Genomic DNA, 13,831 nt, shown 5'->3' with positions numbered 1-13,831 from the left:
ACCTGTCACCTGTCATGTTCACCCCAGCTGAAGTCACCACCATTGCTTGCAACGCCTTGGGAAGGCCCTGTGCATAGCTTTTACAACCACTTAACACTCTTGAGTCAAGATCTAATCATTCTTTCAATATATATTTCCCCCGCAACCTGTTTCAGGCCCTGTGCTAGGTCTAAAAACCTCCAGGATAGACACTGTTTTTCTCCTTTTCCAGTAGACTGAACTCTTAAGGCAAAAACTAAGTTTTACTAGGCCTTTTTTCTGCAACTCAGGGCCCTAGTGTTGCCTGAATACATGATTCTCTGACTATTTCTTTACTTATCAGAAACAGATGATTAAGCTCAGGAATGGGAAAGGAAGAAAGGTTTGAGGATTTAATTCAAACTAGATGGTTTCACTGGTAGTCTGGCTTTCTGGCCATCTCCAGGAAAGCCAAGAAATGTCAGCTGTTGCTCTGGAGAAGCCCATAGATTTAATAAAAGCAAACCACACAAAGTATAAACCAGAAACAACCAGATGAATCCATTCAAAATAAAACTGCCAAAGCTGTTGGCTATTTGTGGAAAACAAAGGAGAAAGATGTTTACAATTTATAAGTACCTGTTGAGCATTCAAGTCAGCAAATAGGTCCACTTAACCCCCTGAGATTCAGGAATGCTAAAAGCCAAGACCAATCGAGCAATGACTCCTCGACTTTTGGAACTGACAAGCAGTGACATTCGCATACACAGAAAAGAAATCGAAGGGAACCCAAATAAGGTTGCCAACTCCTTCATTTGCCAAATAAGAACATTTTAAAAAATGTACCATCTACTGTTCTCATAATTTCACAAAAGAAAGAATATTTTAACTGTTAAAGAAAAAAAAAAAGGCATGAAACTGTGTACAAGCCCCTGTGTCAGTGTGTTTTAAAGTAAAAGGCTTTTCATTTAGACTCGCAATCTCAAAAGGCTGACTCAAGAGTTAATATGAGGAAATTTTTTTATTTTTTTGGTCTTTTGTCTTTTCAGGGCGCACTCGGCTGCCTATGGAGGCTCCCAGGCTAGGGATCAAATCCAAGCTGTAGCCACCGGCCTACGCCAAAACCACAGCAACGCCAGATCCAAGCTGCATCTGCGACCTACACCACAGCTCACGGCAATGCCAGATCCTTAACCCACTGAGTGAGGCCAGGGATTGAACCTGCAACCTCATGGCTCCCAGTCAGATTCATTTCTGCTGCACTATGAGGGGAACTCTGATTAGGAAATACTGATACAGCTAAAAACCAGTTAAAACAGTCTCCATTACGTTATGCCCTGCCCTGGCCCACTAACTTACCCTAACTGGCTTTTCACAAATGATTTCTTCCCTGCTTAATCGCTTTATTTTACTGATGATTACTTTCTAGTTAGAGTTGTATCTTGTGCCTAGAGTTTACTTTTCCTTTGAAACACCCCCTTCCTTTTATGAGCAAACTTCACTGCAGAGAGAAGGTCAAGGTGCGATAACCCCAAGGACCACCAGAAGCAGTCACCAGACCACCTGACTACAGCCTTGAGGACTTTGAAATGACCTATGAAAGAAGAATGCAGACACCCTAATCCTTATCAACAGGCCTATTTTTTCGAGCTCCACCTGTAAAACCCCTTGCCATTCTCTCTCAAAGGAGGATACAGCTTTGAGGGCTTTAGCCTGCTGTGGCCTCCTTTACCTGGCAAAGCAATAAAGCTGTTTCTTCTGCTTCACTCAAAACTTTGTGTCTAAGATTTAATTGGTGCCGGTGTACAGAAGCCAGTTTCAGCTACAGGCGGAGGAATATAAACTCAGACTAAAGAAATCTATTCTCAAGGAAAGACGAGTTGAAAGCCTTCTCTGGCCATTTTAGTCTTGGATAGTATACAGATGATGTGGACCTGGAAAGGCAGATGCTCCAAGGCCCTTAAAACCACCAAGCCCCTAGAAGATGCTCAGGAAATATGGCTGAAGGGCAAAGATAGATCCATTTCAACTCCTGGCTCTGAATGGAGTCTCAATCATTTGACCTTCAAAAAGGAAGTCATAAGGCCTCCTTCTGAGGTGATGGCCAGGAATGGGCACAATTCTCCTCATTGTGTACCACTGACTGGACTTTTTGCACCACACCATTTGATGAGGGTAGTCCCAGGCAGTTGCATGATGACAGTGACATTCATTGAGCACTGATGAAGTGCCAGGCCCTTCCCCAATATTTTCTCATTGAATGTCCCTAACAATGCTGGTGAGAGAGGTAGAATTATGATCCTGATTTTATAGGTCAGGAAACAGGTTTAATCAAAGAGAAGGGACCTCTTCAAACAAAGCACAAAGCCAAGTCTGATACCAAAAATCTGTATTCACAACGCTCCAGAGAGATGAGTGAACAAAGGGGGAAATAGGAAGTGGCCTTTAAAATTAAAATCAACCCCTGCAAAAGCAAATCTGAAAGGCTGGCATTCCACGCACTACCTCAAGGTAAACGAGGAAGTTAAATATCGCATTGCCAGCACAAGCTGCTCAGGAGTCTTGAGTCAGTATCCCTGTAAGTCCAGGCTGCCCAACTAATGCCACAGTCCTTTCATTCAGGCTTCCTGTTCTCCCTCAGAGCACCTGGGAGCTACAGATGGTTGGAGGTTGGAGCAGCGCCAAGGAGCTTGCAATACCCTCTTGGTGACAGCCTTTGAACAAAGGTGATTTCTCATTCAGAGGAGAACTCCAGTTGAATAATAGCGGTCCAGCCATCCTTGCCTCCACATCCCTCGATAAACACCTCTGTAACATTTTAAATGGTAATTAAAGGCCTCCATTCTACCTCCCACCCCCAAGACCACAAGACCACAGCAACCTGATCCCCCGTCAGTCTCAAAGACAAGACAAACCCAGCAGAGAGGCTAAAAACACCATCCACTGCAGCATGGGAAAGGTCCAAAAATACTTAGGAGTGCCCCATAAATAAGTCCCCCCCAGACAGGGTTCCTGAAGGGCACCCCCGTGGAGGAAGGCCCCTTAGCAGTGCTGAGGGGACCTAAAGCCTAGCACCATAACAGAGCTGACAGTTTCCTGAAACACAGGGCTTTGTACTTGGCATTGAACTTTGGGCAGGCTGAAAAAAATGTATTTATCCACACTCCAAGCCTTCTAAATAAAATACAAAGCTGTACACACACACACACACACACACACACACACACACACACACTTTCCATGGCTCCTAACTGCATTTAGAAAAAAGTACAAAAAGCTCAGATTGCCATTCTAAGTCCTACACACACACACACACACACACACACACTCACACACACACTCACACCCCTCAACTTCCCTTTCTAGCCTTCTCCAACACTGTCCCATGTGTTGTAGCCACATGACCACAGATTCATCTGGCTCTCACACCCCTTTGCAGCACAGTATGTCACAGGGCTAGAGCCACCAGCATGAAAAGGATAGGATTGTCTCCTCATGGAAGAGAAAATCCAGAAACCTGGGGTCCAGTCCTGCTGGACCTCTTCTCTTCATCCAGGAACTCAGTTTCTTTAATGGAAAACAGGGACAGTATCACCTCCATGATTGGACTCCCTCTTAACTCAACCAATTAAAAAATATTGAGCACCCCTGTATCAGGCACTCTGCTGGATGCTGGGACATGTGAATAAGCAAAACTGACCCAAACCTCTGCTGCCCTTATGAAGCTTACATTCTGGTGTAGCAAAACACATAAAATGGGGATTGCTCATAGTATTTCTCTAAGGATTAAATAATATATAAAATGCACTTAAGGAGTTCCCGTCGTGGCTCAGTGGTTAACAAATCCGACTAGGAACCATGAGGTTGCGGGTTTGATCCCTGGCCTTGCTCAGTGGGTTAAGGATCTGGTGTTGCTGTGAGCTGTGGTGTAGGTTGCAGACGCAGCTCAGATCCGACGTTGCTATGGCTCTGGTGTAGGCCAGCAGCTACAGCTCTGATTAGACCCCTAGCCTGGGAATATCCATATGCTGCAGGAGCGGCCCTAGAAAAAGCAAAAAGACAAAAAAAAATGCACTTAACATGGAGCCTGGCACAGAGTCAGTTATTATTATTACTATTATTATTATATTGATATTTAGTATACAAAGCCTTTTGCTCATCATTATTCTTTTTTTCTTTCTAAAAATAATTTGAGGGAGTTCCCTGTTGTGTTCAGTGGTAATGAACCCAACTAGTATACATGAAGACGTGGCTTCGATCCCTGGCCTTGCTCAGTGTATTAAGGATTCGGCATTGCCTGTGGCTGTGGTGTAGGCTGGCAGTTACAGCTCTGATTTGACCCCTAGGAACTTCCATATGCCATGGGTAAGGCCCTAAAAAGAAGAAAAAAATGTATTGAGATAGAATTGACATATAACCTTTTGTAACTTTAAGGTGTACAATGTATTGATTTGATATTTATATAGTTTAATATGGTTACCACCATACCATTAGCTAATACCTCTATTAATGACACAAGTTATAATTTCTTTTTTGTGGCAAAAACAATTAAGATCTCATCTCTTGGCAACTTTGAGGTTTATAACACAGTATTATCAACTATAATCACTATGCTGTGCATTAGATCTCCAGAATTTATTTATCTAGTCGTTGCAAGTTTGCATCCTTACAGGACCTCTACCTATTGACCACTAGGGTTGATTTGAGAAGACCCCACTAGCCAGGCTCCTCGCCTCCTTCACAGCTTCCTGCGCATGCCCGGCTCCTTCTGTGCGCATGCCCAGTCGGAGAGGCCGCCCTTCCACCATAGAGGCGTGCCACGCTTCAGTCAGTCTCCAAGCGGGCTGCGGTCCCCATCAGAACCTCCTAACACAGTCTCAAGAGCGTTATACCTCTAGTTTGTGTATGAGGACATGCTGCTCACCATTATTCTTAATAAGAAGCTGCCTCTTTTCCCTCCCGGTACCCCTCAATCAGCCTGCCAGAAGTGCCATCCAGGCACAGCTCATAACTCACCTCCCAGACTTCATTCTGGGAAGGATTCTGGAGCTGGGAACCCACTCAGAGTGCTTGCGTGCACCTCCACTCACCCTTTCGCACAGGGCTTTCTGGCACTGACTCTGTTCTGCCACGATTAGCAGCACCTAGGTCTTAGGTGTTTACAACCTCCATCGGCCTGTACAGGGCACTTAGCTACATGCAGAGCAGAACTGCCTTGGAAAACGAAAAAGCACAGAGGTGAGACCAGGTAAGGCACTGAGGGGAGAAGAATGCGTATATTAGAAAGTTTGAGGCCAGATTCCGGGGGCCCTTAGTAACTGGCCAGTGAGTTCACACTCCAGACTCGAGTGAGCCTTGGAGATCACCAATTTTTGAGCCTTCAGGTAGAGTGGACCCTGATGGGCGGAGGATGAGCTGGCCCAAGGGTGAGCCCCAGGGGCCGCAGCTGGATGTGAAACCCATCCCAGTTCCTGGCTGTGATCTGAATATTCTTCACAGTAAATCAAACTGCTCAGAATCACACTTTAACTGTTTCCTCTGTTGTGCCTTTTTCCCCAAAATGGTCTGGTTTCCTCTGAATATGCCACCCCATAATATGCCACTCTGACACAGTGATTATTTTGAATTCAAGGCACTTAAGAAACATCCGGTGCAAAAAGGACACTCTTACCCTCCTTTGTCCCCGTGGAAGCAGAAAATAAATTTCCCATGTGAAAGGCACCCTCCCTGTGTCAGGAGGGTAAAAGGCATCCTTGTTACCAGAGACAAGGAATTTAGGGCTGAGAGGGCTGTATAAACAAACCTTGTTATTTTTTCACCGATTTATTACTTCAAGCCCAAGCCCCTTTGTCTTGTCAATGCTTCACAAATTTATTGTTTCTTTTCTGAAAGCTATAAAAGCTTCCTATATTGGTCACTTCTTTGTGTCTCATACTTTTATGGGGTTCCTATATGCATCAAAATTAAATTTGTTTTTCTCCTGTTAAATCTTTCTTATATCAATTTAATTATTAGAACCAGCCGAAGAACACGAAAGAATGGAACATTTTTCTGCTCCTGCCCCTTTAAAAGGTCATCACCAATTTTCTCTTTTTTGGCCACTCCTGCAGCCCATGTAAGTTCCCAGGCCAGGGATCGAACCCGCACCACAGCCTTAACCAGAGCCACAGCAATTACAATGCCTGATCCTTAACTTGTCGAGCCACAAGGGAACTCCCATCACCAATTTTCCAAGGCTGGCATTCCCACCCCTTTCCAAGTGCTGCCTCCATTGACAGGAGGACTCAGTACTAAAAGTTAAAAACATCTCAATCTGGATTTCACTGAACTTCAAATACAGACACCAGCTAAACCCAGACTTAACTTGTCTCTGACAGACACACAGGAGGCCCACCAGCTTGCCAGGCTTGTGGGAGCTCAGACAAATGTGCCATGGAAGTACAAGAGGGCACTGGTGCTGATGTTCAATGTTCAAACAAAATATGGAGCTGATTCAGGTGAGCTGGATCAGGGAGTCACAGGTAAGGCTCATTCACACTTCCAGATTTTCCACAAAATCAAAGAATCAAGGCAATGCTTGCTTTAAAAATCTGAGACAAAGACAATTATGTCTGACAGACAGAACAGACAACCTTACTAAGCAAAGGAAGATCACTACTCTTGGTTTGGGCACTGTGACTTTTGGGGGTTCAACAGATGTCTGTTTACTTGGCTCAATACCTTTTGTTTTTTAGCTGCACCTATGTGGAAGTTCCTAGGCCAGGGATCAAGCTTGTGCCACAGCAGTAACAATGTCAGGTCCTTAACTGCTAGGCTAATACCTTCGTTTAAAGTTTAAACTTGAGGAGTTCCCATCGTGTCGCAGCGGAAACGAATCCGACTAGGAACCATGAAGTTGCAGATTCGATCCCTGGACTCGCTCAGTGGGTTAAGGATCCGGCATTGCAGCGAGCTGTGGTGTAGGTCGAAGACATGGCTCGGATCCTGCGTTGCTGTGGCTCTGGCGTAGGCCGGCAGCTGTAGGTCCAATTAGACCTCTAGCTTGGGAACCTCCATATGCCTCGGGTGTGGCCCTAAAAAAAGGACAAAAGACAAAAAAATAAAAATAAAGTTTAAACTTGAATGTTCTCGCTACCCTTTCCAAGTGCTGCCCCCACTGATAGGAGGACTCCGTACTTAAAAGTTAAAAACATGAGATGTCATTGGAATTTCAGATGTTCTCCCTGCCCTTGCCACTATTCCCACCATCAATTTCAGCAGTACCGTAAAGTGTCATCTTTGCTAAAGAGACTGTCCATTTCCCCAAAATTCTTTCTTTAAAGATTTCTCTAACAGACGTTTCCTGGCCTTAAGAACCCCGGGCTGCACGCCAAGGAAACTTGTTACAAAAGCCAATGAGCCTCGGTCAGCTGTGTCACTGACTGGAAACCCTGAGGCAGGGCACCAGCATGTCAGCTCCACTTCTCCATCGGGAGAGGCAGAGGAGAGCTTGTTCCTCAAGGTCAATAAAAAAAAATGCCACACCCATGACAATGACCAGAGGCCCACAACCCGTGTCACTTCAGTTTTTCAAAACATCCTCAGGGTCACTTTACCTTTCCCACCCAAACAATGGGGGTTGCAGCCTTTAGTTTGCTGCCAACAGAATCTTCATCCCAAGAAGCAAAAATAAAATAATAAGAGGGTACAGAACATAGCAATGGGCCTTTGGTAGCAAGCACAGGAAGATAGAACTGATCAGCAAAGAGAAGTTTAAGAATTCTCTTTTTTTGGCGTTCCCGTCATGGCGCAGTGGTTAACGAATCCAACTAGGAACCATGAGGTTGCGGGTTCTGTCCCTGCCCTTGCTCAGTGGGTTAACGATCCAGCGTTGCCGTGAGCTGTGGTGTAGGTTGCAGACGCGGCTCACATCCCACATTGCTGTGGCTCTGGCGTAGGCTGGCAGCTACAGCTCCGATTAGACCCCTAGCCTGGGAACCTCCATATGCCGCGGTTGCGGCCCAAAGAAATAGCAAAAAAAAAAAAAAAAAAAAAAGAATTCTCTTTTTGGTCCCTGAGAGCCTGAGAGAATGGATGTCTAACCCCAAATTTACCACTGATTAGCTGTAGTGACTGCCAGATGATAGGCCTAAGCCTCTTCATCTATAAAGTGCACACTGCCCTGTTCCCAACCCTGCTGTGAAATTCCGCACAGAGACTTGAAGAGTCCCCTTTTGAATTTATGAATCCAGAGCAGCCTTTCAGCACTCTCCTTCTTTCTCAAAAAAAAAAAAAAAATGACATAATGGCAAGAAGTCATTACTCCCCTATTTCCTCAGCACTACACAGGGCCCCACTCACTGGGCTCATGGCAGGTGACCAGCTTGGTGAGGCCAGACATATGGAACCAGAGTAACCAGAAGCATCCTTTGGCCTGCCTTTGCATTCACAGCCACAGTACTCTCCTAACTCAAGTACAAGTTTCCTTACACAAGTTTGAATCTCAGCCTCCTTCATGTCTCCTAAACCAGTTCATCCCTTTTCAAAGTTAGTTCCCCAGGGAAATTCTGATGCTCTCCTCAGCCTCCTTGGGGGTGTCCCAAAGAAAGTTTGCAGTTGCCACCTAGAACTGGTTTGTCAGTCATCAGATCGAGTTAACGGATTATGACCAGCTTTTTTACAAAACATAGAATAGAAAGAAAATATCACTGTGCCTCACCCTGTAGAGAGAATAAATATCTTGTGAAGCTCTTCTTGTAGTTTTGTACTGATATATACAGGTAGGTGGGTGTGGGTCTCTATTGTGGGTCTTAGTCAAGAATATACTGGAAATTCATAGGCCTGAAGCAGTGGGATGTGATTCTGAGGACAAATGCCACATAGATCCATCCTACCTCCATCCCCTGTGGAGGATGCAAGGGTCAGCAGAGGGTACTCAGAACTCAAGCATCCATCCTGCAATTCTACAAAACAGAGGCAACTGCAAAATTGTTGAAATGGATTTCTGACTCTTCTACAAGGTAATACTTCCTATAAAGCATAAAACAGGATGCTCAATAAAAGAACAAGCCATCCAGGTAACAGCCTTGCCTCAGAAAGGTGCCTGGCAGGTGCCAGGAGGCTCAGCACGAGGCAGGGGGTAGAACCTGGCTGCAGGGAACTAAAGGCCCTTGGCTCCCGCATAAAAATTGATTGGGTCAGCAGCTGGGGGCTGAGACCTCAGAGGCTTCCCCCGCCCCCTTTCTCACTCCTCTTTAAAAAAAAAAAAAAAAAAAAATTCAAATTGCATTATATCCTGAAATTTTTTCACTACGAAGCACCAAAGCTTGCAGCCTCCCAGGAACGCCCCCAGCTGGGAGTAGGGTTACAGAAAAGCAGTTTCTGCCAGGCTGCAAAAGCTTAGGGCTCCCAGTGGGCGCGCGGCGAGGGGGTGGAGTGCTCCTCTCAGCTCTCGGTTCCCAGCCCGAGTTTGCAGACGCTTGCAAGCAAACGCCAGGGCTTCTGGGGATTCTGCTTCTGAACCCCGGGCCCCTATTGCTACCCTCCCCGCCCCTCCCCCCGCCCCTCGTCCGAGAACGGTGGGCCCTGTGGCCCCTCTTGGGCAAGCCCACCTCACAATCGGGCGGGCTGAGGAAGAGGCCTGCTGCGGGAAGGAATCGCCAACCTCTTCCAGCCGGGAAGCGGCCAGCACTCTCCAAGTACCCCGCAAATCCCGCCCTGCGCCCGGGCGCCTGCCAACCCAAGGCGTGGCCCGGGGGCGCGTACGCTGGTCTTCTCGTTCGCCGCCGGGGGATCCCCCGGAGGAGGCGGGACCGGGAGCCGCAGGTTCGGTGCCCAAGTGGGGTCGAGGCAGGCCGAGGGCCGCCGCAGCCCTGTCGCAGCGCGCGCCCCGTCTCCAGGCGCCGAGCAAGGCCGGAGCCGCCCCCCCGCGCCCGACTCCGTGCTGCAGGCCCGAGTCTGCACCTGGATGAGCGCAGGGACTGCCCGCCCAGCCGCCGCCTCGGGGGTCGCCAGGTCTCGCGCGCGGCCGCCTCCTGCTGGGAAGAGGCGCGGAGCCCGGAAGGCCGGAGGCGCCCCCCGCGCTTCCCATGCCGCTACGCACCTAGTTACCCGCGGGTCCCACATGGCTGGGGCCGCCGCCGCCGCCTCGGGAGCCGCTTTCCAGAGAACAGTCTCGGCGGGCGGGGTCCCAGCTCGCGGTGGCTCCGGCCGTGGACCGCGACGAGCGGGGCGGGAACGCGGGGACCCCGGCGCCCGGCTGTGTGCAGTCGCAGACCTATTCCAAGTTTCCACGTAGTTGCGAGGGCCCGAAAACTGTCACGTGCACGTCGCCGCTGGGTGGGAGGGGGGTGTTTGTCACTGTGTGTTCAAAAGAGGCGTTTGGAAGTCTCACATCTTGTGGGCGAGTCCTCCAATGGGATGGCTCTCGGCCACCTTGGGAAAATGAGTGCTTCGAGCAGGTCACCACGAGGGACCCGGGCGTGCACACACCCCCCTTTGACAGGTTTCTGTCACAGTGACTTCTTGCCCTAGCTGAGTGCCGCGATTGTCGGGGAAACTGAGGAAATGGTCAGACCATGGTCTTGGCCCCCCTCTGCTCCTGGCCTCCCGCCAACAAAGAAACTAGGGGTCAGAGCACCCTGTGCCCTTCAGCTCCCACTTCCTTTTTGCCTCCATTCAGTCTTTACTTGGATTTCAAGTACTTACTGTGCGCTCGGCCCTCTATTCTGGGGGTGCTGGGGATTCGGGTAGGAAGAGGCCGGCGAGGGCCCTATCTTCTTGACGCTCACTGGCGTGTTCATGGCGCCTGCAGAGGAGTGAACTTCTCGCCGCAGACAAGAATAGCAAGGAACCTCCTAACGGCAGTAACAACCGAAGGAGCTGGGGAATGGTTCGGACGACTTCAGGCTGCCTTTCAACTTCAGCTGTCGGCTCACCAAACTGCACAGCCTTCTATCCTCGCTCCTGCCTAGTTCTCAACTTCTCCGGGACTGGGACTCGCTTTCCCATGCTCGGAGATTTGGCCCAATCAGAGAGTGGAGCCGGCCACTCTGTCTAGGCGCCGGCTTTTGGCTTACACTGCCTCCTAGTGGTTCTCACTCCCATCTGAGGGACCACCACACCTGGCGGGCCCTGTGGAGGAGAGGACCCCACAGAGCATAAGGGAGGGGAACAGGAGAGTTTCCAAAGAGGCAGGGAGGATTAGGTGACCCCTGGACACCCGTAGCACGCACAGCTCAAATACTTCTCTGTGCTGCTTGCTCTGAGTCCGATCAGTCTAGCCTGCGTTGTCTGTGCTTCTGAAATCTCACCTCCTCTCGTTTCTTCTGTGGATTAATCTCCCCAAACACCATGTTGCATCACTTCCAGTTCAGAAGCTTTTAATGGCACCTCCATTGCCCTCTAGTAGCTAGGCATTTGATACTCCTCATTTTTCCCTACTCTTCCAGTCTCAGCCTCCTTATACCCACAGTCTACCCCTGGTGGTTGCTAAACTTGATGGCACACTGTAATCACTTAAGGATCTTTCAAAAATGCTGATGTCTGGCCCCTACTCTCACTTAGTCTGATTTAATTGGTATGGGGTATGACATGGGTCTTAGGACTTTTAAAAGCTTTGCTGGTAATTATAACATGAAGCAAATTTGGGGAACACTGTTAGTCTCCAAATCATTGGCGCTATTTATCATTTCCCAGACAGCATTGGTCCTTTCATGTTGAAGAAACTTGATGTATCCTTCCTCCAGTGTTTTAACCAACATTTCCCAGTTCTGTATTTAGAAATGGCCTGTGCCATTTTGTTTTTGTTTCTTAACATTAAGGAGAGCAAGCCAGGAGCAGACCGTTGCCTCTAGGAGTTCTCTTATGGCGGAGCAGGTTAAGGATCCAGCAGTTGTCACTGCAGCAGCTGGGATTGTTGCTGTGGTTCAGGTTTGATCCCTGGCCCAGGAACTTCCATATGCCACAGGCGTAGCCAAACAAACAAACAAAAAACACAAAAAAGTGTCTCTAAACTTTGATATTTTGACCAGTTTCCATAAGCATCTCAGAATCTTTCAGTCATACTTCTTCCTCTGTATTTTTCACTATAGTCTTCAGAATAGTCACATCAACTTAAAATAGTCCTCAAAACAGTCAAATCTTTCTTTTTAAAACTGTTTCTTCTTTTTTGGCTGTTTTTATATTTTTATCAAAATGATTCATTCTCACAGTTAAAAGAGCAATCCCCCCTCTGAGCTGATCTATTCCCCAGAGGCAACCAGTTTCACTGCTGTTAGCTGATTGTTTTGATGGCTATGTTTGTGTCTTTAAATAACACTTTACTTCTTGTTTTTCCCCCCCAGTTTTGTGCATCTTTGGGTGATTTTTATTTTAGATTGTGCTTGTCTGAAAACCTTCACCCTCAATATAGTTTGGCTGGGTATAAAATTCTAGGTTGGAAATCATTTTCCTTCAGGATTTTGAAACTATTACTCCGTTGACCACTAGCTTCCAGTACTGCTGTTAAGATTCTTTGATGTGGGCCCATTCATCTACTGTTTACTGAGTGGGTTATTTCATTCTTGAAACTCAGATTCTTTAGTTCTTGGAAATTATCTTAAATATGTCTTCTCAGAGTTCCCTTCATGGCTCAGTGATTACCAAACCTGACTAGGATCCATGAGGATGTAGGTTCAATCCCTGGCCTCGCTCAGTGGGCTAAGGATCTAGCATTGCCATGAGCTGTGGTGTAGGTCCCAGATGCGGCTCAGATCCTATGTTGCTGTGGCTATGGCATAGGCCTACAGCTGCAGTTCCAATTCGACCCCTAGCCTGGGAACCTCCATATGCCACAGATGCGACTCTAAAAAAAAAAAAAAACAACAAACCAAACAAAAATATGTTTCTTCTCCTCCATTTTTCCTATTAGCTCTTTTTGGTAATCTTATTATACAAATATTGGACTTCTAGGATTGGCCTGTGATATAGTCCCCTGATTTTAAAGTCACTTTTCTCCTGTATTCCATCTTTCAGGGTTTTGGTTCTTGGTTTTTTGCTCTAATTTCTGAGAGGTTTCCTCAACTTTATCTTCTGATCCTTCTTAATGAGGTTTTGGGGTTTTGGTTTTCTGATACCACACTTTGAGTTTTCCAAAGGCTCTATCTTATTTTGTAAGCATTCCATTGTTGGAATACCCAATTCTCTTTTCCATGGTTGTATATCTTTTCTAATTTCCCTGCAGTATCTGCTTAGGCTTAAAACTGAGAGAACCAGATGTCCATTAATAGAGAACAATTAGGTAAACCATGGCATACCCACACCATAGAGAACTATGTACTCAGTCATGAAGAAGATTACTATATAACACTATGGTGGGCAGAATACTGTTAAGTGGGGAAAAGTGTTTATAATAGGCTACCTTTAGAGTAATAAAGAGAGTTGAATATTTTTATGAATTTGCTTATATTTTCTGAAAGAAATAAATGGAAGAAAAATAAAAAACTAAGACAAATGGTTACATACAATGAGGAACAGAGTAGAGGAGAAAGATAGGGGAACTAGGCTTCTTTAAATACACCTCATTTTATATTTTTGACTTTTAAACCATGGGAACCTTTAATATAATTGAAAAGTTAAGTCTGATTTCTGAAGAGTAGTTCTTAAAATTGAAATCGTACTACAACAAATGAACTTAACTGTATATCAAGTGGGTAGCACAACCAAAAATTATTTTAAGTGACTTTAAAATACAGTTTCTGTTTACTAAAGGGATATACCCTAAGGGAAAAAAATAATCAACAGAGAAATCCTGAATTCCATAGTCCTCTTATTAGTAAGTAATATCAGTACATTTTAAAAACATTCTTAAAGGAGTTCCTGTCATGGCTCAGTGGTTAATCAATCTGACTAGGAA

At 46.5% G+C, this 13,831-nt stretch overlaps 1 protein-coding gene across 2 annotated transcripts in view; it reads right to left on the bottom strand.

The window, feature by feature from the left end:
- TRANK1 (tetratricopeptide repeat and ankyrin repeat containing 1) overlaps nt 1–10,218 on the bottom strand; it is a 110,110-nt gene extending 99,892 nt beyond the window's left edge. For both annotated transcript variants that reach the window (XM_047770156.1, XM_047770157.1), the window contains exon 1: nt 10,040–10,218. In XM_047770156.1, the coding sequence (XP_047626112.1) occupies nt 10,040–10,062 (23 nt within the window). In that variant the 5' untranslated portion in view covers nt 10,063–10,218. The remainder of the gene's footprint in view (nt 1–10,039) is intronic.
- Between the last annotated feature and the right edge of the window lie 3,613 nt (nt 10,219–13,831).

Source organism: Phacochoerus africanus, chromosome 1, assembly GCF_016906955.1.
Source record: "Phacochoerus africanus isolate WHEZ1 chromosome 1, ROS_Pafr_v1, whole genome shotgun sequence".
In the NCBI taxonomy this organism is placed as follows: domain Eukaryota; kingdom Metazoa; phylum Chordata; class Mammalia; order Artiodactyla; family Suidae; genus Phacochoerus; species Phacochoerus africanus.
This window is presented reverse-complemented; position numbering and strand designations above follow the sequence as displayed.